General features: G+C 46.4%; 1 protein-coding gene across 3 annotated transcripts in view; it reads right to left on the bottom strand.

The window, feature by feature from the left end:
- TCOF1 (treacle ribosome biogenesis factor 1) overlaps nucleotides 1-17,971 on the bottom strand; it is a 67,613-nt gene extending 49,642 nt beyond the window's left edge. For all 3 annotated transcript variants that reach the window (XM_084839151.1, XM_084839153.1, XM_084839154.1), the window contains exons 1-2: nucleotides 17,723-17,971; nucleotides 8,678-8,733 (exon numbers count right to left, since the gene is read on the bottom strand). In XM_084839151.1, the coding sequence (XP_084695277.1) occupies nucleotides 8,678-8,733; nucleotides 17,723-17,971 (305 nt within the window). The remainder of the gene's footprint in view (nucleotides 1-8,677; nucleotides 8,734-17,722) is intronic.
- Between the last annotated feature and the right edge of the window lie 8,062 nt (nucleotides 17,972-26,033).

The raw sequence follows: 26,033 nt of genomic DNA, 5'->3' as shown, positions 1-26,033 counted from the left end.
GAGGTGTTATGTAACCTTCATACAAAGGAAGCTGCAAGGACCCAGGAGAAGAAAGAATAACCCACAAGTGTTTGGGGTTCATTGTAGTGCGTTCAAACTATCCCCCATGCTTTCTTTGAATGAATGAATGAATGAATGAGGGTGTGGGACCACACAGACTAGCCCTGCTCCTGCATATTTGAGAGGGACTCTACGCGTGCAGTGTTCCTCCACACAAGGAAGGATCCCAGTTCATCCAGGATCCCCGCCCCCTTTGCACGGGGGAGTTCTACATGTATGTGTTGGTACACATGTAGAGCCTCTTCTTATACATGCTGAACGCACAGCCAACAAGGCTAGCAAGCACAGCCACACACACTCAAAGAATGCATGACAAGGGTTGTCTGAACAGTCCAAATGTGAAGTGTCTAATAGGGGTATGCAATACGAAAGGTGGTTTCATTTTTGCTTTCCATTTACTCCAGTGGAAGCCAGTCTTTTGCTGCCTGTTACTTAGCCATTTCCCATCCAAAGGGCATGAAATTGGCCTTCTCTTACCCCTGCAAAATTTCAGACAGATTGGACAAAGGGTCCTCTCATCTTAGAGCCAACTAAGAAAGGTGCACAGAGCAGGACTGCTACTAAACTAAAAGAGCTTTCCGCTGAGTTTCATTGCTCTGCCTTCCCTCCATGCCGTGACCTATCCATGAACTCTACACTGTGTCCAGACAAAGTATCAGATGCAGGCAAATGCCTCTAATGCAATGCAAACTGTAAAAAATGAAAATGAATGGGAAGAAAGTAACAAAGGGAATGTCTTTTCTTTTTTCCATGAAATTTTATTCTACTTTGAAATAAAGTTTAAAAAATAAAGGCAATAAAAAAGATACATAATATAAGCAGAGCACCAAACAAAGAAATTATCTAATTATATTTCTTAGGCTATCACCAATATGCTTGTGGAACAGCTACAGTAAAACAGTCAAAGTAAGAGCTTACTATCTAATGAATGACTGAAAATACAAGTTATCCAGCATACAAAAGGAGAATGTGCAAATGTGTGCGCGCGTGTGTGTTAGTCAGAAAAAATATAGGCAACTGTACTTGGTTGGAATTTGATCAAAAGTTTAAAGGGCTTCTACATAGGAATAAATGGAAACCATGGTGCTATAATATATTTCTTAAAATTGGGGGGTTTTGCTTACAGCAAAAAACTTACTTGCTGAGTAAGTTTATACATAGTCATGGTCTCCCAAATGTTATCAAGCCACCGCTCTTTAGATAATTGCTTCAGAGACATCCAATTACATGCTGTACATGAATTTGCAGTTGTATATAATTTCTTAAGAAGGTATTTACACAGGAAACCAGGGTATTTAGGTTCAAAAAGATGAAAAAGCATAGCTTTAGGAGTTACCAGTGGTGTAACGTGGAAAAACTAATCAGCTACCATGTTCCTGCACTGTTGAACGTTCCCACCTAAGATGGAAGTCTGAACCAATTTGACTACACCCCTTCCAATAATATTGACTATAATTTGGATGTATTGGGTGACGCCTTGCAGAAGTAATGTACTGCAAGTTGAGAACACTGTATTGTGCTTCCTTTAACTCATGGACCTAGTTCGCATGACATGACCAGCTCATCGTGGGTTATTTAACCCACGATGAACTGCAGCGCGTGCCGGGCGCATCACACAGCCATTTTGACTGTTGTCCAAACCTGGTCATCATGGTTTATTCAAGGGTTAAACAAACATCACTATACCCACGGTTTGCAACAGGGGTTAAGCGAAAGTTGTCTAAACCTCGATTAACCCTTGATGACTGGGTTCGAATGACACGGTGCAACCCCCAATTGGAGGTTGCACAATCAAAATGGCAGCCACACATGCCTGGCACACACCACATCTCATCATGGGTTAAATAACCCAAGATGAGGTGGCTGTATTGTGCGAACCAGCCCTTTATCTTTCGCCTTCTGGAGTATAATTCCCAAGCAACATTTTACTATTCCTGATGTGTATGGTAAGAGATAGGTGTGTATGGATGCTCTATGCTTCCCAAAGCTGTGTCTTGGCAGTCTGTGGTTTCGGGTTCAGTGGAAGTAGAGAGTGAAGCTTCCCACCAAGCAGTGGAGAACTACAAGTTTCCCTTGCTATGGGCAGCAGGAATTTGAAAGCCACTGCATTTCTGTAATGCAGCCTTGTCCAACCTGGTACGCTCCAGATATTTTCACTAAACTCCCATTATGTATCTATATACGTATGTATTTATTTACAATATTTATATACCACTCCACATCTAGAACAGATTTTGGAGTGGTGAACACAAGAAATAAAACAGTAAAAGAATAAAAAGAGTAAAACACGTATTAACATTATACTTGTTTAAAAACACAATAACAATAAAAACCGTAATTGGTCAATTAAGGAATGCCTCCTGGAACAGTGCTGTTTTCAGGAGGCGCCAGAAACAGTGTTGGTGCCTGCCTGACCTCCAAGGGCAGGGAGTTCCAAAGAAAGGGGAACACCACACTGAAGGCTCTTCTCCTGGTGGACTCCAATTGGGTCATAGGTCCATGTGGAACCACCAGGAGCAAGCCCTCCGATGACCTCAGTGACTGGGCAGGTTGGTAAGGGAGAAGGCACTCTCTTGGGTATCCTGGGCCTGAGTTGTTTAGGGCTTTGTACACAAGTACTAAAACCTTAAACCTGGCCCGGTAGTGAATAGGCAGCCAGTGCAGTTCCCCCAGCAAGGAGTTCCATGCTGAAAAGGGGCAGCTCCCAACAAGAGCTGAGCTGCCGTGTTCTGCACAAGCTCTAACTTCCAAAGCAGCCTTAAGGGCAGCCCCACATAGAGCACATTGCAGTAATCCAGTCTTGAGGTTACTAGCGCCTGTACCACTGTGGCCAAGCTATCCCTGTCTAGGAGAGGTCATATTTGGTGAACCAGCCAAAGCTGGTAAAAGGCACTCTGAGCCGGCATGGCCACTTGGGCTTCCAGCGACAGTGATGGATCTAGGAGTACTCCCAAACTACAGACCTGAACTTTCAGAGGGAGTGCAACCCCATCCAGAACAGGTAATGAGCCTGTCTCCCAGACTCAGGAACCACTCACTCACAGGGCTTCCGTCTTGCCAGGATTCAGCTTCAGTTTACTGGCCCTCATCCAGCCCACTACGGAGTTCAGGCACTGGTCCAGGACTTGCACAGCCTCTCCTGATTCAGATGTCACAGGGAGATAGAGCTGTGTGTCATCAACAAACTGATGGGACTTGCCTCCAAATCCCCTAACAAACGTTCCCAGAGGCTTCATGTAGATGTTAAATAACATTCGGGACATGCTGGTACCCTGCGGAACCCCGTAGCTCAACTGCCAAGGGGCTGAGGAACGGTCACCCAATGTTACTCTCTGAGATCGGCCCTGTAGGTAGGACCAGAACCACTGTAACACAGGGCCTCTGATACCCATCCCACAGAGTCGATCCAGGGGGATACCATGGTCAGTGATATCAAAAGCCAATGAGAGACAGAACAGAATTAACACGGTTGCACTCCCCTGTCCCTCTGTCGATAAGGGTCATCCATCAGGGCGACCAAAGCTGATTCAATCCCGTCACCAGAACAAAACTCGGACTGAAATGGGTCTAGACAATCAGTATCCCCCAAGTGTGCCTGCAGTTGTTCCGCCACTACACTCTCCAGAACCTTCCCCAGAAAGGGGGCATTTGCAACTGGGCAGTAGTTGTCTAATATCATTGGGTCCAGAGCAGGCCTCTTCAGGAGTGGTCACACTGCTGCCTCCTTAAGGACAGCAGGGAACACCACTTCCTGAAGGGAAACATTCACCGCACACTGGACCCACCCAGTCATACCCCCTTGGCTAGCTTTTATTAGCCAGGAGGGGAAAGGATCGAGAGGGCATGTGGTCGGTTGCATTGCTGCAAGCACCTCATTGACGTCATCAGGCCGCAACAACTGAAACTGATCCCACAAAATCGGGCAGATGGTGGCATCAGACACCTCGACTGGAACTGCTCTAACAACAGCATCAAGTTTGCTGCAGAGACAAACGATTTTGTCCTCAAAGTGTGATGCCAAAAGGTCACAGCGGGTCCTTGAGGGGACCAGGGCCCCATTCACTGAGGAGGGTGTTGACAGCCTCTGGATCACCCGAAAGAGCTCCTCTGGACAGCTACTTGGGGACGCAATGGATGCAGCAAAGTAAGCCTTCTTTGCTGCCCACACTGCCACACAATAGGCACAATTATGTGCTCTACAGCATGCTTGGTCATCTTCGCTTTGAGACTTGTGCCATTTGTGCTCTAGCCTGTCTCATTGCCTGTAGCTCCGCAGTATACCAGGGACCAGAATGGGTCCCACTGCACCGGAGAGGGCACTCGGGTGCAACTGAGTCGATGGCCCTCCACATCTCACTGTTCCACAGTGAGGCTAGGGCCTCAGCTGGATCACCAACTTCTCCGCTGGGAAATCTCCAAGAGAGTTCAGAAATCCATCAAATTCCATCAGTCTCCTGGGATGGACCATCTGAATGGGTCCCCCACCCCTGCAGGAGGGAAGTAAGGTCTGTTACCCAGGTCTGTTACCCAGAAAACCTCCCTCATCCATGACATGATCCTGGATGAAGGTGCAGACCTGGCATGTATTATGGAGACCTGGATGGCCAAAGCTGCTGCTCCAACTCTTGCAGCCATGTGTCCAGCCGGATTTTCTTAAGCACAGCAGCTGAGGGCTGGGGATCGGGGAGGGGGAGTGGCTGTTATCTGCTGAGTGCATGTACTGGAGGTTGGGCCAGAAGGGCAGTCTGGGGATTCTGCTCATGTACTGTCCACCCCGCTGCACGACTGACTCCCTGGCTGAGGTGTTTGAGGTGGTCTCTGATGTGCGTGTACAGTCCCCTAACTTATTGATGTTGGGGGACTTCAACGTACATTCAGAGGCCATCCTCACAGGAACACCTCGGGACTTCATGGAGACCATGGCTTCCTGGGAGCTGCACCATATTCTAACTGGGCCCACCCACGTAGCCGGTCATGCACTAGACCTTGTGTTTGTTTCTGGAGAAGCGGGGAGTGATCTGGAAGTCGGGAGTATATCCACCACCCCCTTGTCACCAGATAGTGATCTGACCATGACGTTAGACTTCTCAGTTCCACAACCCCTCCGCAGGGGTGGAGGACCCATTAAAATGGTCCGCCCCAGGCGTCTTGTGGATCCGAATGGATTCCTGAACACGCTTGGGGATTCTCTGGGGCGCGCCAACGGCCACTCGGTCGAGACCCTGGTGAGTGGGTGGAATGCTGCAATCACTGGAGCATTAGGATGCGTGGCTCCGAAACGCCCTCTCCCCCTGAATAGGCCTGAGACTGCACCATGAATCAATCTGCAGTTACGAGTTCTGAAACAGGTGGTGAGATGGCTAGAGCGCTGGTGGCGGAAGTCTCTCTCCAAAGACGATCGGACACAGGCTAGAGCTGTATCTTCAGCCTATCACGTGGCGGTGAAGGCAGCAAAAAAGGAATATTATGCTGCCTCTATCGCATCTGCAGAGTGCTGTCCCAGGAGGCTGTTCCAAGTGGTCCGAAGCCTGGTCGGTCCTGTGGCTCCGGAACCACTGCAGCATTCTAAGGCCTCCTGTGAGGCCTTGGCAAGGCACTTTGCAGATAAAATTGATCAGATTAGAAGTGCTACTCCGCACGCTGTGGATACAGTTAGTGAGCAAGAGGCAGCCTGTGGCAAACTAGTTTTGTGGGATCGGTTCCAGCTTCTTCCTTCTGATGAAGTGGACAACGTGCTTTCATCTGTAAGGCCGACCACCTGCTTACTTGATCCTTGCCCATCTTGGCTCATTATGGGCTGCAGAGAGAGACTGGGTGAGGGGATCAGGGCAGTGGTGAACGCCTCCCTTGAGGAGGGAGTGATGCCATCAGTCCTCAAGGAGGCAGTGATAAGACCGCTCTTAAAGAAGCCCTCCTTGGATCCCCAAGTTCTGAACAACTTTCGCCCAGTCTCAAATCTGCCATTTTTGGGCAAGGTGATTGAGTGGGTGGTGGCAATACAGTTGAAAGCACACTTGGAAGAAACCGATTATCTAGACCCATTTCAGTCGGGCTTCAGGCTTGGGCATGGGACAGAAACGGCCTTGGTTACCTTGGTGGATGATGTGAGGAGGGCTCTGGATAAGGGTGAATGCTCCTTCCTTGTTCTCCTCGACCTCTCAGCGGCTTTTGATACCGTTGACCACGGTATCCTCCTGGACTGCCTGGAGGGGTTAGGCACTGGAGACACCGTATTGTGGTGGTTCCAGTCCTTCCTCTCCGGCAGGTACCAGAGGGTAGCACTGGGAGAGGAGGTTTCGGACCCGTGGCCACTCACTTGTGGGGTGCCACAGGGTTCCATCCTCTCCCCGATGCTATTTAACATCTATGTGAAGCCGCTGGGGGCTATCAGGTTTGGGGTGCGGTGTCATCAATATGCGGATGACATGCAGCTCTACCTCTCGTTCAAATCTTCACCAAGGTTGGCCGTAGAATCCCTGTCCAAATGTCTGGAGACGGTGAGTGGCTGGATGGGGAGGAATAAGCTGAAGCTGAACCCTGACAAGACCAAGGTACTTTTGATGGGAGACAAGAGGAGGCTGGGGGATGCTGACCTGGTGTTGAATGGGGTACGGCTACCCTTGAAAGACCAGGTCCGCAGCCTGGGGGTCATTTTGGACTCCCAGCTGTCCATGGAGGCTCAGGTGTCAGCTGTGAGCCGGACAGCGCTGTATCAACTTCATCTGATACGGAGGTTGCGCCCCTTCCTTCCCGACCATCTGCTCCCATCGGTAGTACATGCCCTGGTTTCCTCTTGTTTAGACTACTGTAATGCGCTCTACGTGGGGTTATCCTTGAAGACGGTTCGGAAGGCAGTTGGTACAGAATGCAGCGGCTCACCTGATTAAAGGCAGCCGCCAGCAAGATCACATCACTCCAGTGCTGAAGGAGTTGCACTGGTTACCAGTTGTTTTCCGGGCCAAATTCAAGGTGTTGGTTTTGACCTTTAAAACCCTATATGGTTCTGGCCCAGCCTATTTTAAGGAGCGCCTCCAGCAACACCAGACAGGCCGCTTAACAAGATCAGCCTCGGATGGCCTTCTCTCTGTCCCATCAGCCAGGACAGCTAGACTGGTGGGGACGAGGGAGAGGGCCTTTTCTGTAGTGGCCCCCACTCTGTGGAACTCCCTCCCTAGGGAACTCCGCCATGCCCCCTCTTTAATGAGCTTCCCCCATGCATTAAAAACGTGGTTGTTCAGGCAGGTGTCAAGGGCTCCTTGGAGGCCTCTTTCAGTCTAATCCAGTAGCTAAGTCCAGACACAGACAAAGGGATTCCTTTCAAAGCTTTATTCTTCTTTAACAACTTAACAACTCTACTGTTTGCAACTAGATCTGAGCAGCACAGTACCTATGCCCTAAGTTGGAACAGTTGGTCCCCATTTGAAAGGGAATTACTGGCAGACCCCTGAACTTAAGGACTAGGGAGAGTCCCTCCCCTTTTCCCTTGGATCCTCTGGGCGCAGCTGTTGTTTGCATGCCAACCGGGCACTACGCCTCCTTTCTGCGCCCTCCATTTGGCGCCACTCTCTGTGTCGGCGTCGTGCGTCCACCAAGTCTGCTATCTGCACTCTGTCACTCCCTGGACTGCTATCTAAGCTAGGAATGCTGGTGGGAGGACTCTGTCAGCTGTTGGCCCTGGGAAAGAGGAGCACGCTCCTCTCCCAGGAGCGACTGATCTTCCTCAGAATCAGAACTACTCTGGGATTCTATGGGCTCAGTGTCCACCCTGACAGCAGGCATTTGGGGTGGGTTAGGGTATTTTAGAAAATGTTTTTATTGTAGAATATTATTGTTTTAAACTGCTTTATTATATGCTGTGCATCGCCCAGAGTGCCTGGGTGACCAGCCAGATGGGCAATTAATAAATTTAATAAAGAAATAAAAGTAAAGCCATGAGTTCAAATCTCACCAGGAAATGACCTGATCATGACAGCGGGGTCACTTGGACACCCCCCACTCCCGATTTTCAGATTACTCATCTCACAGCTTGGAGCAAAAACCAAATCAAGCGTATGCCCTGCTTCATGTGTTGGGCCGATGACAAACTGAGACAGCCCCATGATTGTCATGGGGGCCATGAAGTCCCAAGCTGGAGCTCCAGAGGCTGCCTCAGTGTGGAAGTGGAAGTCACCCAGAACTATGCCGAGCCAGCATGGCCAGCATGCTCTACAGTCTCTTTTTCTTGTGGAAAAGGATACTCTGGACGCAAGTAGCTTCGAAGAGGTTAAAACAATTAGTTTCACAGAAAAACAATAGCACTCATTTTCAAACTGATCCAAATAGCCATCCCAATGGTCAGTGGCAAATGTAAGAGATTTTCAAGGTAAGTTGTTGACTGTAACAAAAAAAATATATCTTAAGAACTGACTAGACCCCTTTTCCCATTATATTGCAGGCCAAAACTGGTCAAGAACACTTTATTCAGGCTAGACTGTTATGTTGGCCCTGTGGTAATATTTCCCAGTGGGAATGGGAAAGTTGAAGAAAGTGCATAAATAAAAGAGTAACATAATAAAATTGGGTTATTAACAAAAGGAGACAATAACTCTCAACCAATAATAGTTAAAAACACACTTACTTCTTCCACTGAACGAAGATATCCCTGAGAGAGATGGGCGACGATGGGAAGGTTTTCTGTAAAAGAAAAACAAATTCTTGTCTTTATTCATATCAGGAACAACAATCCTGGAATCTTTTGTTAGCAGCTTTAATCCAGAGCTGTGGACAACATGGGATTATTCCTTAGTTAGTAGCTTGGAGAGTGGTTTCTGGGGAAAATCAACCACAAAAAGACAATTGCCGTCTTGTTTATATACAAATAATAAAAGGTGTTGCTACAGCTGTAATCTAGAAGCCCACACAATTCAGTGGAATTGTACATTTGAGCAAATAGGCAAGGAGCCTGGGAAAGGAGGACCAGCCAGCAGCTGCACCGGGTGATCCTGAGCCTGCTTCTGCCCCCGCCCACAGGTACTTAAGGCGGGGCTGCCAGAGGCAGCGCCTCGGCGTGCGCCTCGATGTCGCGCTAAGTGCGCACTTAGCGTCGCACTTGGAGTCGCGTAGGACCTGAAGACCTACCCACCTGCTTCTCCAGAGACACCAGCAGCCACAATACCAGCAGCAAATAGCAGCAGCAGAGGGCAGCAGCTTTAAAGACAAGGGGAAAGGGGCAAACGTGGACTTTATCTGCTCCTTCTTAGCTGCTGTTCTCTTTTATCTTTTATATTTTTTTAAACTGTTGTGCTATTTATATCTTAACATTTTAATATGTGCCTGGGAGGACTATTGGGCAACTCAGGGAGTCAGAGAGGTGCCACCATAACTGTGGTCACGGGCAGGGGGAGGTATGGCATTGGGGGATTAACAGGCCAGCTGAGGAGAAGAGGGGCTAGACACCTTACAGCTGTCCCCTCTTCTGGTTCTTCCCCCAACCTGATGGTTCCTGGCAGCCTTACCAGTCTGCCCTCGGGTCTGGTGGTGCTGCTGCTGAATGCCAGGTCGGTCCAAAATAAAATCTCCCTCATCCATGATTTGATTGTGGATGGGGGGGCTGACCTGGCATGTATTACTGAGACCTGGGTGGGGGAACTGGGAGGGGTCACTCTCTCCCAGCTGTGCCCTCCTGGGTACTTGGTGCAGCACCAACACCGACTTGAGGGTCGGGGAGGGGGGGTTGCCGTGGTCTATAGGAATTCAATCTCCCTCTCTAGGCTTCCTGCTCATTCGAGTGCAGATCTTGAGTGTTTGTGCCTTGTGTTGGGTACCCGGGACAGACTGGGGATTCTGTTGGTGTACCGCCCACCCCGCTGCCCATCAGACTCCTTGCCTGAGCTGACGGAGGTGGTCTCAGACTTGGTGTTGAGGACCCCTAGGATGATGGTCCTGGGGGATCTCAACTTCCATGCTGAGGCCACTGTATCTGGGGCGGCTCAGGACTTCATGGCCGCCATGACAACCATGGGGCTGTCCCAACATGTCATCGGCCCAATGCATACAAAAGGACACACGCTTGATCTGGTTTTCTCGACTGGGCAGGAGGATGGTGATCTGAAAGTGGAGGAATTAACATCTGTCCCTTTGTCATGGTCAGATCACTTCCTGCTGAGGTTTAGACTCCTGGCAGCCTTCCCCCTCTGCAAGGGTGGGGGACCTATTAAAATGGTCCGCCCCCAGAGATTAATGGATTCCGATGGATTCCAGAGGGTTCTGGGGGATTTTCCTGCTGGTATGGCTGGTGCTCCTGTCGAAGCCCAGGTCGCTCTGTGGAATGCAGAGATGACTCGGGCGGTTGACACGATCGCGCCCAAGCGCCCTCTCCCTCTGAGCAGAGCCCGGCCAGCTCCTTGGTATACACCTGAGCTGAGGGCAATGAAGCAAGAGGGGAGACGGCTAGAACGCAGGTGGAGGAAAACTCGTGCTGAGTCTGACCGAACACAGGTAAGAGCCCACTATCGAGCCTACTCTGTGGCGGTGAGGGTGGCAAAGAGACAGTTCTTTTCCACCAGCACTGCATCTTCTCAGTGCTGTCCAGCGGAGATTTTCCAAGTGGTTCGCGGCCTGTTACATTCTGAGCCAGGGAGAGAGACGGTGGAACCCTCGGTAGCACACTGTGAAGAGTTTGCACGGCACTTTGAGGATAAAGTCGCTCAGATTCGTCATGAATTGGACACCACCATTAATGCAGTTCCATTGGTAGAGGCGTTCAGAGCACTGTCTGGTCCAGTTTTATTGGATGAGTTTCAGTTACTGAGGCCTGAGGATGCGGACAAGGTGCTTGGCCAAGTCCGATCGACCACTTGTGTGCTTGACCCTTGCCCTTCATGGCTTATTAAATCAAACAAGGAGGGGTTGTCCGGCTGGGTCCAGGAGGTTGTAAATTCCTCCTTGAGAGAGGGAGTGGTGCCTGCTGCTTTAAAAGAGGCAGTAATTAGACCACTCCTGAAAAAGCCCAACCTGGACCCAGAGGATGTTAACAATTATAGGCCAGTGCCCAACATCCCCTTCCTGGGCAAGGTGCTTGAGCGGGTGGTTGCAGGACAGCTCCAGGCACTCTTGAATGAAACGGATTATCTAGATCCATTTCAATCGGGCTTCAGGCCTGGTTTTGGAATGGAAACTGCCTTGGTCGCCCTGTGGGATGACCTCTGCCGGGAGAGGGACAGGGGGAGTGCGACCCTGTTGATTCTCCTGGACCTCTCAGCGGCTTTCGATACCATCGACCATGGTATCCTTCTGGATAGGTTGTCTGGGTTGGGAGTAGGAGGCACTGCACTACAGTGGTTCCACTCCTACTTGGATGGCCGATTCCAGAAGGTGGTGCTGGGGGATTACTGCTCTGTGCCATGGTAATTGTGCCATGGGGTTCCACAGGGCTCTATTTTATCCCCCATGCTGTTTAACATCTACATGAAACCGCTGGGGGAAGTTATCCAGAGGTGTGGGCTGAGGTGCCATCAATATGCAGATGACACCCAGCTCTACCTCTCTTTTACATCAAAACCAGGTGAGGCAGTGACTGTTCTGAATCAGTGCCTGGGCACGGTAATGGACTGGATGAGGGCCAATAAACTGAAACTCAATCCAGACAAGACGGAGGTACTGTTAGTGGGTGGTTCGTCTGCCCGGCTAGGTGATATTCAACCTGTTCTGGAGGGGGTTGCACTCCCCCTAAAGGATCAGGTTCGTAGTTTGGGGGTGCTCTTGGATCCAGAGCTGTCACTTGAGGCACAGGTGAACTCAGTGGCACGGAGCACTTTTTATCAGCTTAGGCTGGTATACCAACTACGCCCTTATCTGGACAGAGATAGCCTAGCTAGTTATCCATGCTCTGAGAACTTCTCGTCTGGATTACTGCAATGCGTTATACGTGGGGCTGCCTTTGAAAACGGTCCGGAAACTTCAGCTGGTCCAAAATAGGGCAGCAAGATTGTTAACAGGGACTGGCCTGCGAGCTCATATTACGCCAGTACTTTTCCAGCTGCACTGGCTGCCAGTCCATTTCCGGGCCAGATTCAAAGTGCTGGTGTTAACATTCAAAGCCCTTAACGGCTTGGGGCCAGGTTACCTGAAGGATCGCCTCCTCCCATATGTGCCTCCCCGGACCTTAAGATCATCATCAGCGGCCCTTCTCCGTGAGCCCCTGCCAAAGGAAGTGAGGCGGGTGGCTACTAGGAGGAGGGCTTTTTCTGCTGTGGCACCCCGGCTCTGGAATGAGCTCCCTAGTGAGGTTCACCTGGCGCCTACATTGTATTCCTTTCGGCACCAGGTGAAGACCTTTTTATTTTCCCAGGCATTTTAGCATTTTAGCTTTCTAAATTTTTATCTTTGCTGTTTTAAATCTGTATTTTAAACTTCTGCACTGCTGCTAAGTTTCATTGTGGTTGTATTGTTATATTGTGGTTTCAATGTTCTGTATATTTTAAATTGTTTTATTGTGTGTTGTTTGGATTTAATTTTTGTGAACCGCCCAGAGAGCTTCGGCTATTGGGCGGTATAGAAATGAAATAAATAAATAAATAAATAAATAAATATGCTTAAGACTCAAACTATGCAATCCAATGCAAGTCTATTGAGAAGTAAGCCACTTTGAGTTCAATGGGACACACTCTTGGGTAAGTGTGTATAGATAGTATTGAAGCTTAAGTTTGTAATCCTAAACACATTAAAAAAATAAGTCCAACTGATTTTTATGGAATATAAATACAGGAATGCCTTTCACACAGTACAAAACAATGTCTTTTCTCGATATTTACCCAAAGGAAACTTGAACAGTAGGAATGCAACAGTTTCATGATATAGTCAATTCTAAAGCACGAGTATGTCTGTCTAGAGTGAACAACATTCGAACTATAATACTGTTTTGCTTTTAAGAGAACTGAAAAACTCAGCATTCATTAAGACATTTGAATTTCTAGCCCTGAGGATTGCAGAGACACACCCACAAAAGACATAGCTGCAAAACAATTTGAGCTACAACACAACAGTGAAATCAGGGACAGAACTCACTTGGAACAGGGCTTGGCCCTGGAACATTGGAAGCAAATAATAATGGCCTCTTAGCATCCACAGAGTGTGTTTCGTTCATTCCCGACAACCAGCCCACACATACTCTGGATTAAAGGGGATGGTGGTGTCCCATATCAGAGATTATGGCTTTCAAGAAAGGTTGGACTTTTGATCAGTCAAACATAGATTTGATGTACTAACTGGTCAATTAAAAAGCATTAGAACTATATTCAACTTATCAACAGATTTCATATTTATGCTAATTACAATTTTAGCAAATTGTTATAACTTTTAACTATGTTAGAAATGGTTTATATAAAATGTGAATAATTCACTGAACAATTACAAACACAAGAAGAGCCAGGCTGGATCAGACCAAGGGTCCATCTAGTCCAGGGCTGTCTTCACACAGTGGCCAACCAGCTGCCCAAAACAAAACCCACATGCGGGACATGACTGCACCAGCATCCTTCCACTTGTGTTCACCATCAACTGGAGCACATAGGCATACTGCCTCTGATACTGGAGATAATATATAGCCATCATGATTAGTAGCCATTGATAGCCTTCTCCTCCATGAATTTGTCTAATCCCCCTTTAAAGCCATCCAAATTTGGTGGCCATCACTACATCTTGTGTTAGCAGATTCCATAGTTTAACTATGTGCTGTGTGAAGAAGTACAGTTTAACTATGCAGTGTATTCAGAACTACCTCCTTTTATCTGCCCTGAATCTCTCACCAATCAGCTTCATGAGATGACCCCCGAGTTCTAGTCTTATGAGAGAGGGAGAAAAATGTCTCCTTATCCACTTTCTCTAATCCATACATAATTTTGTACACCTCTTTCATGTCTCCTCACTTGCCTTTTCTCTAAGCTAAGCAGTCCCAGACGTTGTAATCTGTCCTGCTCCAGCCCTTTGATCATCCCACAGACACACACACGTGAAGGAGCTCTACTGCTATCAGTGCTAACTCCAGGGTTTTGAGGGCCCTTGGGAAAGGCATCCTCAGTGGGCCCCCTCCCTCAGTGAGTCTACCTTTTCACGGCCACTGTCACCAGCTGCTATTGCTATTAGTCCCTTTCTCATCACTCCTATCACTTGCTTGCTCGACAGGCAGGGAGCCAGTGAACAAGCAGGCAATGACATCTACTGTTCTTCCTTTTTACCACCACCGTTGTCTTGTCTGGGCCAGACAGTCAGGCAGGTTGCAGTGGTGAAGAGGAGGAGCAACTCTAGGGGGCCCTTGTTAGTGAGCCCCTCCAGAGGTGTGGGACCTTGGCAGGTGCCCAACCATGCCTATACTTGACACCGGCCCCGATTGCTATGCACATACATTGCTATGCACACAGAGCCCCTTCTCACATGCAGCCAACAGCAGGCATGGGGGAGGGATGTGGCAGCTGGACACAACCCCACTCAATCCATCAATGTGTAAGGGGTGCTTGTCTGAAAACCCCCAAATTAACACACACTGCTCCACAAGGTTATTTCTGGTTAGTAAAAGCCTGTATTGGGCTAGTGGATAGTCCTGAACCGTGAACCACTTCTTTAATCTTTTTTTTTTAATCTATTTTTAAAAAAAATTTGGAAGCCCTTACAATCTCCCTATCAAGTCTCCTGACTTCAAGCCTGGTTAGCCTCATCCCATATGCAAGTAACATCCTCCTCTTTCACAGGAGAAAACACCTTCAGATAGCAACTTTGACTGCCTAAGTTCTAGCTTTTGTTCCAATCTGTTAAGATTTGGAAGGTAATGTCCAAAGCAACTATCAGGGATGATACGCATCAGATCTCTCTAGCACTGTCCCAAAACACTATGTTTGTTACAGGTGGGAGGAGAAAAAGAGTTTCATCTAGAGCAACCTTCCCCAACCTGGTGTCCTTCAGAGGTGTTGGATGACAACTACCATCCTTCCAATGCCCATGTTTGCTGGGCGTGAGGGAGTTGTAGTCCAACACATCAGGATGGCACTAGGTTGGGGAAGGCTGCCTTAGAGCTTACAGTACAACATACTGGAGATGAGGAAGAGAGGCTACAGAATCTCCAGCAGACAAACTGAAAAATGCTAGTGCAGGTGTAAAAGAATTCAGGGCAGAAATAACATCCAGCTCACTACTTGCATGAAGCAAGGGTTTTCCACACATACAACCCTCCATGACAACCATGGTAAAAATATCCAGTCTTTTTAAAGTGTTTTGCTGTACTATATTGTCAGCTATTTTAAGGTATAGACATTATTTTAAAATCTGGTGGGGAAAAAAAGGCTATTAGTACCAGCAGTAACATTGGAAGTTGGTGTGTTCTGGGTTCACGTTCTTCGCGTTCTGAACCCCCCACTCCCCATCCTCAAATCACCTGCAACTATCAGTCTTTACCACATCGGTGGTTTCTGGGTTGGAGCCTAAACCACTCTAACTGTAAACAAGTTTTAGGATGGGCCACCAAGACCTAATGAGAACAAGTGACTTGCTGAAGTGTGCAACAGAGTCAATATTAAATTGGCTAAAATCCTTGTTTCTTGAGGTTATATTCAAACAGCACGCTTTGCTTCCTCTATTGCTTATATTTTTAATACATTCAATATTTAGCCATGATATACATCCATCATGTTTACAGTTAATGTAAAACTCACGTACTTCATCAGGAACTGGCTTCAGGTTCACAAACATGGGGCAAGTCGCAAATCTGCTTTAATTGGATTTTCCAGGTTTAGGGCAAATTCACAGGTGCGTCTGTGAACCTGCATCCATGAACCAGCCTCCATGATCAGACATGTTCAGATTATTTCAGGTCACCTTACACTCAATCGTTTCCTCTACCTAATAGTTCACACATTCAGCTACAAGTTGCTGAGCTGGTTCGAACATCATGGTGGCAATTCCTGGGTTGTTTAATTGCCGGGGAAGAGTGCTGTACATAAGCCATTTCTAATTTTAATCAACAACCCAGCCTAGGAACAGCCCATTCCTGGATTGTTTCGTGCTGCTCAAACCAGGAAATCCACCATGAGAACTTGGTCACTGAGTGATGCATGTGCAAATCAACTACGGTTTCTCCTAATGTGAGCGTGAGCATCACACTCACCTATACTATTAAAGAACCCAATTAGCAGGTTCAAGGGTATAAACACAAGTCATATATAAGATGGCAGTCCTTGTTCGATATGCGTATCATCCTGTATGGTGGTACTTGAGCAGTATTAGTCAAGTAGGTTCAGTGAAAACATAAAGATCAACACAATATACCAGCCTTCTCCAACCTGGTGACCTCCAGATATTTTGGACTACACCTCCAAGCATTCCTGACCACTGGCCATACTGGCTAGGGCTGATGGTAGCTTAAGTCCAAAACACCTGGAGGGCACCAGGTTGGGGAAGGCTCACATAAACATTAATACTTTACTCTTGAGTAGTTAACCTATAGCAACTCTGCCATTAATCTGGATTTACAGTAATACTCTCCAAAGAAATGGAATTGCAAGATTACTTATGAATTATGATGCATATCTAAGCAGCAGCTTATCCAGTCACTGTTGCCTCATCAACAAACTGGTAAAACCAAATTGGAAATAGGGGGAAGAGGTTCCTCAAGTAAAGTGATACAACGGGTACAGACAGGAGTAGTTGTGCTACAGTTACTCTTTTGGACTGTGACATTCACACCCATCCTGCTAGAACCCAATTTCCTGTTTTCACCTAGCAATGAGTCTCCATGTGGCTTGTGGGCACATGCTTTGCATGCAGAAGCTCCCAGATTCAATCCCCGGCATTTTCAGGTAGGGCTAGGAAAGAATCCTTCCTGAAACGCTGGAGAGCCATTGTTACCAGTCGGCGCCCACCATACTGGGCTAGATGGAGCAAGGGTCTGACTCGATATAAGGCAGCTTTCTATGTTCCTAATCAGTGCATTTCTAAAACCTTCTTCCTGAAAGGTTCATTAGACAGGCCCCAAAGTGGCAAAATTAAAGTCAGAGTTTGCCCAGTGTCTCTTATTTCAGAAGTGGTCCCTTATTCTGCAGCACCGTCACATGATGAACCATACCATACAACTCCATAGGACTGCTTAAACACATAAGCATGCCTAGCATTTATGTAACATGTTCCAAGTACTTCATATACATTATCCTAGTAATCCCAAGATATGTATTGTCTTATTTGATAGCTGCTTAGGTGCCTGAAAGGAACAGATCAGGGTTGGGTAGAAGTGTGTTTATAACTAAATAGTCCTTATAAACAGCCCTGCAAGGCAGGCCAGAACTATTATTACGAAGATGGAACATCGGCACCACAGATGAAGATAAATACAGAACGTATGATTTAAGAAGTAAATGCAGCCCCAGTACAAGTTCTTCCCTACTGCAGGATGATCTGCTTCCAGACCTAATGGGGGTAGTAAGAGGAAAGAAAGCATTCAGCTACAGTATTCCTGTTCGCCAGGCAAGTACTCCTACACCCCGTCAGATCAGGAAGAAAGGCTTTGTAAGAGAGCAGTTTCGTTTTCCACGTGGCTGGCACTGCCTAGCTGATGACCTGAGCCTCGAGAAGGATTACTATGGTAGGGCAGCAATGCCTCAGTTCCCCACATTTCAACCCACGTGGGAGACGGTGCAGTTACCTGGCCGCTCTGTTCCAACAGCTCCTTTGCTGCTTTCGCATAGCCAGTCTGGACCAAGTGCTGGTGCATGAGAGCCAGCAACTCTTTCTGTTCGCTGCCTGCTGCCGCCATGCTATTCCTCCGCGGAATCTGGGGGCAGCCAGCCCTTATCCCGCCTGCATTAGGATCATCAGCACAGGCCCAGCGTCTCAGGCGGGCGGCTGATAAGCCATATACCCCTAACCTCCTGCTCCTCCACCCTTTGACCATGCATCTGCTGCGCACACTTCACTTCCTGTTCCCTGAACAACTGCTCGACGAGGCTTCTGGGAAACGTAGTCTTACACCAAGGCTTCCACGGCTTGCTTTAAAGCAGTTGAGTATCGGCGGCCTGCGGGCGTGGAGCCGTAGGGGAGCGTGTGTCTTAACGCTGTGTTGCGCGTTAGAAGCAAAGGTGAATTTAAGACATAGCCAAAAGGAGCGGGCTCAAGTTAGGAGAGTGTTTTGTTTTGTTGCAGCAGTGATTTTGTTTGAGAGGGATGTTCTGAAGTGCCTGGGAATGCAACTGAAATAAGAACGCTTGAGGCTGGGTCTATCCTATAGGCAGTGGCATAAGATTCAGACTATAAATCAGGGATAGCACTTTTGAATGCCCCCCTGCATTTAAAAATAAACTCCCCTAACGTGGAGAATTAGCACCTCAGGTTCTAACCCAGACCTTTCCCTCCTGTGTTAGGGCAGGCGTAGACAACTTATGGTCCTCCAGATGTTTTGGCATACAACCCCCATCATCCCTAGACAACATAGCTAACGATGAAGGATGATGGGAACATCTGGAGGGTCACAAGCTGCTGACCCTTGAGATAGGGTCAGGAACATTCAAAAATGGCATCTCTTCCTTGCATTCTGAGATGGAGCAGTCCATTTCATCACCTCATTCTGTTACATGTGTAGACCAGGTCACAGGAAGTGGTGGGGTCTTTACTCAAATTAAACCTGCAACCCTTATCTGTTCCTTTGCTGCTGCATGTATGTATGTGTTTGTTTATTTATTCATTTCGTTTCATTTCTATACTGCTCAATAGCCGAAGCTTTCAAATTGAAGTAATGATGGCAGAGTTGTTGTCAGGCCACAGCACTGAGCATCTGTTTTCAGTGCCAGAGATCAGCTCTGAAACCTATGAAGTAAAAAAGATGAATGTGCCTCTGACCAGGTGCAGAGTTTCTCACCAGTGTGTAATCACAACTAGCCCCTAAATGTCTGTGACTAGTCCATGAAGTCACGAAGAGTCGGAAGCGACTGACCGAATAAACAAAGGAAGGGTGCTGCTTGTTGTAGATTTGCCAGTGAGGAGACTATAACCACTTGAGCTCAACAGCACTACCTGTTGTCTCCCTGTGTAGTTGCTTATAACTTAACAGTTATTATCAGTGGACGGATGAATGAATTGCTTATTATTTGATTATGGCCACAAATGCTCTTGTGAAGTGGTGGCATACCTAGTAAAGGCAGGTGTAAGGACTCCTTGCAAAAATCAGCCTTGCAAAAATCAAGATCCACACACATCTATCCCAAATTTAGGAGCAGGTCTTATGCCTAATCCCAACATGCACAACAATTGATGTTTTTATATAGTTATGATGTGTATTTTATTTAGTTTCATTTTTTTAACAAAAGTTTCATACTTGTTTGGGCTATCCTTAGTGCTCTGGAATAAAATACAAGAACAGCTGTTCACAACAGTCAAGTATAAATAATAATAGGCTAAAATTGATTAAAATGTAATTTCATTCTTTCATTAAAATTCTTAACAAGCATTTCCATTTGCAATATGTATAAGTCTTTTTCTCTTCCTTTGTTTCATTATGTTCCTGGTAAGGACTGGTGCCGGCATGGAAATTCTCTACATAATGAAAAAGAGGTGTGATTGGGTATGCAGAATGTGACTGGTGGTCATGTGGAGAGAAGCCATGGCTTGTTTCCATGCTCCTCCATGTGACAGCAGCATATATAACTGGCCCCCTGGATTTGCACTGAAAAACATGAAGGCGCTGTCTTGCCCAGCCCACTTATCTGTTCTCCACAACCAGTTCCGGGGAGAAAAAGAGGGAATGGATTTAATCTATAGGAATAGAGATTCACACTAGAGCACATCATGGCCTGGTTTGCACACAGAACACTAAAATTTCCACAAGGGAAGGAGGAGATTTTAGATTAACTAACCTTTTCTCCGCAGCCACACTGGAGGAGGAAGGGGGAAACATGCGAATCCTAGGCTCATTCTAGTCATATTAAACTATGTTTTAGCTTTCTGTGCAAATTAGCCCACTGTGTTTTTTTGAGGAGCAACGCTTTGACCCCCTAATGGGAACGATAAGCTTCCTGTGGCACAGGTGCTGCTGCTTTGAGTGCGAGTGTCTGGTTTAACTGCCTTCTTCCTCAAATTAAAAATTACACTTGGGATTTTTTTTTTTTTAATTTTAAGAAGTTAGGGAATTGATCAATTGCCTTAGTTGTGGAATCTGCTACACTGGAAATCTTAAAAGGAGACAAATAATAGTAAGTGCAGAGTGTTGGACTCTGATACTCCTTTTCTGGGTCGAAGGCTTTATAAAGTATAAATCTGACACCAGCATTTGCTTACTTAGGAAAACTAATACCTCCACTGAAACACATACAGGCTTATGTATATATCAGTGGCACTGCTTGAAAATCTTCCTAACCTAATTACCACTGGGTACACAATTGGGGAACCGCTCATCTACAAGTAACCCCATTGGTTTCTTGGAAATTGCAATATAACTCAATATATAACTTTCTAATTTATGTTATTTGAAAATAGGCTTTACCCAAGTATAGATTGCATCCCATATTTAGCTTTTACGTAAATATTGCTCTATGTAAATAGCACTTCCGTTTATCTAAATACTTGGTTATATCTGAAATGCTGGACACCTACCAGGCCATCTGGATAAATGAAGTTGTTTTTGGAGGCAGGTAGTTGTAGAGCTTTTTAAAAAAAATTCAGATAGGTGTTCGCTGCTCTGGGCAGCTGCTCTCATTTAGTCTGTGTTGTCACAAATATACAAAGCTATACATAGGTGCAGAGCAGTTGAGGTGAGTAGTCGCCATAACTCTCAGCACTGATACTTTTGGTAAAGAGAAATGCCTCTATTTTTAGACAGGCTAATAAAGTCCAGGGGAGGCTTTTCTGGATCTTGAAGTACAGGGCCCATATTTGTGTTATTAGGGATTAAGAAGAAAGTTGGCCCTGCTTCAGGAGGTTCCATAGATTTTTCAAAAATCATAATCAAAAGCTGTATAAAAATTAGTTGTTGAGTTAGCTGATTTACAGTATCTGTCCATGTCCCGTTACACATAGAAAGGTGATAGTTCAGACTATAGAGAACATGCTTTTCATGCATAAGACCCAAAAGATCACAGGTTCCGATCCCCAGTACCTCTGGTTAAAAGGGTCTGCTCAGCCAATAAGAGGCGCTCCTCGCCTTTCTCCTTCAATAAAATCCTGGGAGGTTTCCTCCAGTGTCTTGCCAAAAATCACTTTCCATCTCTCTCTCTCTACCCCACCCCACCCCACCCCAATTACGTACTTCCTTAAACCAACAATCATCACAGGAACACAGCATTCTGCCCGCCTTGAAGCTGCTGAGGCTGTGAACAATCTCCTCTCTCTCTCTCCCCCCCCCCCCATTACTTCCTTCCTAAGTAAACAGTCATTATAGGAACACAGTGTTCTTGGTGCCTTGCTGCAATCAATCAAAGCTTTGAAGCTTTGACATTAAGGCTCTCTAAATGTGTTATTTAAATTTGTGGGAATCTCAGTAACTCTGGGAGTGTGCATTTCAGGAACAAGCCTCATTCACCACAATGGGAGTTACTTCTGAGTAGACATACATATGTTTGTGCTGGGAAAGATAGGGACAGGGAAACAAAGGAATGGGAAACCAGCCCCCTTTCTAACCTGATGCTGTGCAGGAACAAAGGTGTGAATTATTTACTTCCAAAGGGAATAAACCAAACAATGGAGAATCGCAGCTTTGGGAAAACGCTTTACAGCCTTTAGGGAAGCAGTGCTTTAAAATGTGCTATTTCAGTTGAGGGGATCTCTGTAAATGCTGGTGTGTGCATTCAGGGGACAAGCCTCATTGATCACAATGGGAGTTACTTCTGAGTAAACACTAATTGGTTTGTGCTGGGAAACACAGGGATAGTAAACACCCCATGACCGGGGTCAGGGTGAAAAGCACACCCCTCGGCAGGGCTAGCGTACCTGAGGTAAATGCGGGGGTTGGGGCACACAACAATTATACTGGGGAGAACCCGACTTAAGGAAAATAATCAGACTTTAAGCAGTCTTGGGAAATCCAATATTCCGTGATAAGCTCCAGGGTGGCTGCTGGATGGCTACGACATCATGTATCCTTAACGACTTCCAAACTCAGCCAACTTGGAGTAAATTACTGGTAGAGACACACCCCTTTTAGTCTGATTGTTTTCCTTCATTTGGCTTGTCTGTACTCCTGTTGTGGTGTGCATCACCCTCAGCATTTACTCTAGCATGATTTCCCTGCCCAGGGGTATGTCTTTCACTAGCCGTGACCTCACTGATGTGTTTCCCCAATGTTTTCCCTGTCTGTGTTTCCCCGATGTTTCCGGCCTTTCAGGGCTGGCTGTCAGAGGTCTGAGCTATCTCATGGCACTTACTTCACCTTGCCTACCATTAAACTCTGGTGGCCATCCCCACAAAGTATAGGTGTGCTCTGGGCAGCCTCTAACTTTTTTTTTTTAAAGTAGCGCATTAAAGTGAAATAGCGCTTTTGTCTGGCAATACTTACACCCCCTATTTCACTATCATGCATTTGCCAGCAAGTCCTAAAGGACTTGCTGGCAAATGCACGATACTGAGATTGGGGAGAGAAATAAATAAAAACCAAATTGGGGGAATTGGGCATATGTTGTGGAAGCAGGTGTCTCCTCAGAAGTAAGGAGGTAATTGTGGTCAATGAGGCTTGTTCCCTAAACATCGATGCTGGGTTTCTTTACTGTTTGCTTTGTTGCTGTAAGGAAGTAATTAATGTGAAGCTTCGCATTACGGGAGCTTTAGGGGAAGAAGATGGAGGTAGAGAGCCTGGAGGGGGGGGAGGAGATTATTTGGTTGAGCGGCCCCTGCCACTCTGATGATGTTCATTCCAATCCCCCCATCTCACCCAGAAGTATGTTCCTGTGAAGTGACTTAGAATGGTGCAGTGCACTCATTCATGGAGCCCTGCGTGGACCAAAGCTGGTTCCTTGAAAAGTCCGGGTAAGCCACCATTTTTTTCTCCTGCCGTTGTTGTGGAGATACCCCTATAGACAATACTGGACTATATGGACCATTGCTTTATTTTTCCATTGAAATTTTTCTATTTCATAAGTTCATTAGTAACAATGAATGAATGCCAATTGCAAATACAATATTAGGCAAGTGTGCCAGTTTCAAAGTTGTAATGAATGTGTTTCGGATGTTTATCCCTAGCAAGTATGTGAAAGAATACATATATGTAACTGAAATACATGTATGTCTTAGTGTGAAATGGAACTAATAAGTAGTGACAGTGAAACTGAAGGTGCCCCAACAACCTCGGTAGAAGAGAGTTGAATTCTCTTGAACTAGATGAGTTGTTGTCAGCATATCATGCACAGTTCTTTGGGTTGCTAGAATTAATTAGTGTAGCCTTCCCCAACCTGGTGCCCTCCAGGTGTGTTGGACTATAACTCCCAGCATCCCCAATCAGCATGGGTGAGGTGCTGGGAGTTGTAGTTCAACACATCTGAAAGGCACCAGGTTGGGGAAGGCTGAATTAATGTGTCACCTTTGTCATTTTTGTCACCTTTGTTTTTTATTAATTTAAACAATTAAATACAAGGGAAACACATCCTATTGCCTTTAGGGATGTTGTTGTTGTTATTATTATTATTATTATTATTATTATTAAATTTATTAATCGCCCATCTGGCTGGTCACCCAGCCACTCTGGGCAATGTACAGCATACAATAAAACAGTTTAAAACAATAAAATTCTACAGTAAAAACATTTTCTAAAATACCCTAACCCTAATACCCTAATGTTGCGGGCACCCGACTGGGTCCAGGAATTTGTCAGGCTCCCCCCATACGCGCCCCCTGCGCTCGCTGAGACACTCCTTGTTCACCCCCTGCTCATACCCGCTCATGCTCTCCAGGACTCACCGCAATCCCGTTCGGTGAGTGCCCACCATTTTCGTGCCTTTGATTTCTACGTAAAACAGGAAGTTAAAAAAGTGCATATTTAAATATGCACAGTTTGGAGCTGGGAAAGCTAAATAAGTGCAGTATTAGAGGGATTATACCGGGGAACTCGCTGAGCACGTGGGCGGCCCGAGCATGGGTCCGGGGGGGATGCGAGCAGGGGTGCTGCTTCGGCGAGTGCCTGGAGAAACCGAGCTAGGGTGAGTTCTTACATCCCTAATTGCCTTTCCATTTTTACAAGTATTCTAGGGAAAAAATCTACATAACATAACATTTTAATCATCTTAAGCGTGCTTTAATTTTTTATCAAATATTTCAGGTCAAATACTTGTGGAGTTTTTGGACAAAAAATGAACATGGGGTGTTTTTTAACTTTGTTTACTAAATACAAGTAAAATAAACATGCTAAATTAGATCATGTTGTAGGGCATCAGAACATTTTCCAATGCAAATGGAAAATTTTCTGCAAATTACCATATGCAAATTTAGACTTATTTGCATAGGAATATTTTCCAATTCAACATTTTCCAGAAAACCCACATCACTGACTATAGGCACAGGAAAAGGAGGTCTTCCCCAAAACTTTAACTAAAATCTTGTTTCAGTATCCTCCTTGACTGGAACCACCTTCAACAAGATGCCAAGGTCTTCTGACATGGAGTCTGAAAACTACAGGCTCCGTTCCACTACCCCTCCATGCAATGCAAGAACCTATCTGTGCTGCTTGGCTCACTTGTGGGCTCTTTGTTTTGTATGTCTCCTTTGTAGAACTGCTGACTTCCAGTAAAGCGAATAGTAAGGGATGTTACTATTCCTACATTATGGCTTTGGACCAGTGTCTCATTAGGCAGTTCACACAGCACCCCACTTGACTAATGTCTCATTAGGCTTCTTCCTCAGAGCCCTCAAATTTGACAGTGCAAATAAAAAACAAATTTGACTGTGATAAGGCAAACCATTCCCTCACTTGTGTCTTATACAAATCATAGTCTCTCTAGCCTCTTCCAGCTGCAGCTCTCCACAAAGCTCACTTAAACCCCCACAAACCTGAGAACATACATATCAAACATGAGATCATAGATATATCCAGCGTTCATCATTAAGTAACTAAAAATCCCTGAGTGGTTTCTCAGAGCTGATAAAGAAAGCTTCTGTGTCGTATGAGGGTTACATCATATCAATTTGGGCGGAGAAAGGTTTTAAGCATCTGGATGCAAGGTTGGGCCTGGGCTGCACAACTCTGTTCGATTGTCATCCACTGTGGCTCCAGTTTGTTCTCTCTCAGCTGAAGCTCAGGCTGTGCATCTTTCTCCATAGGTGCCAACTTCAAATTTGCTTTTATCTTCCTAATCTCTATGGCGTCAGCAACTATTCCTGGATCTTTGTCAGTTTCCTTTGGCTTGGATGCTTTCTTTGATGGCATTCACTAATCCAGCCTTCCCCAACCTGCTATCTTCCAGCTGTTTTGGACTTCAACTCCCATCAGCCCCATTCAGCATGGTCTATGGTAAGGAATGGTGGGAGTTGTAGTCCAAAACATCCGAAGGGCACCAGGTTGGGGAAGGCTGCTCTAACCTAAAACACCTCTTTAACCAAATCAAAGTAATACCACAAAATAAAAAAAAAAAGGTAAAGGTGTTCCCAACCAGTCGTGTCCGACTCTAGGGTGCAGTGCTCATCCCCGTTTCTAAGCCGAAGAGCCAGCGCTGTCCAAAGACGCTTCTGTGGTCATGTGGCCGGCATGACTGAACACCGAGGTGCACGGAACGCTGTTACCTTTCCCGCCAAGGCGGTACCTATTTATCTACTTGCAATTTCTTGCTTTCGAACTGCTAGGTTGGCAGGAGCTGGGACTGAAGACAGGAGCTCACTCTGTCACGCGGCACCCGGGTCTCGAACTGCTGACCTGCCGACCTTCCAGTCTGCAGTTCAGCGTCTTAACCACTAAGCCACCACGGCCCTCAAAATACCCTCAAAACCACAAAATACTTGATTGTAATTGTTCTGTGTCCTTTTCCCCTTAAAAGTTCTTGCCATCACAA

The sequence above is a fragment of the Heloderma suspectum genome, chromosome 2 (genome assembly GCF_057233095.1).
Source record: "Heloderma suspectum isolate Gila_16-S chromosome 2, 16-S_ref, whole genome shotgun sequence".
In the NCBI taxonomy this organism is placed as follows: Eukaryota; Metazoa; Chordata; class Lepidosauria; order Squamata; family Helodermatidae; genus Heloderma; species Heloderma suspectum.
This window is presented reverse-complemented; position numbering and strand designations above follow the sequence as displayed.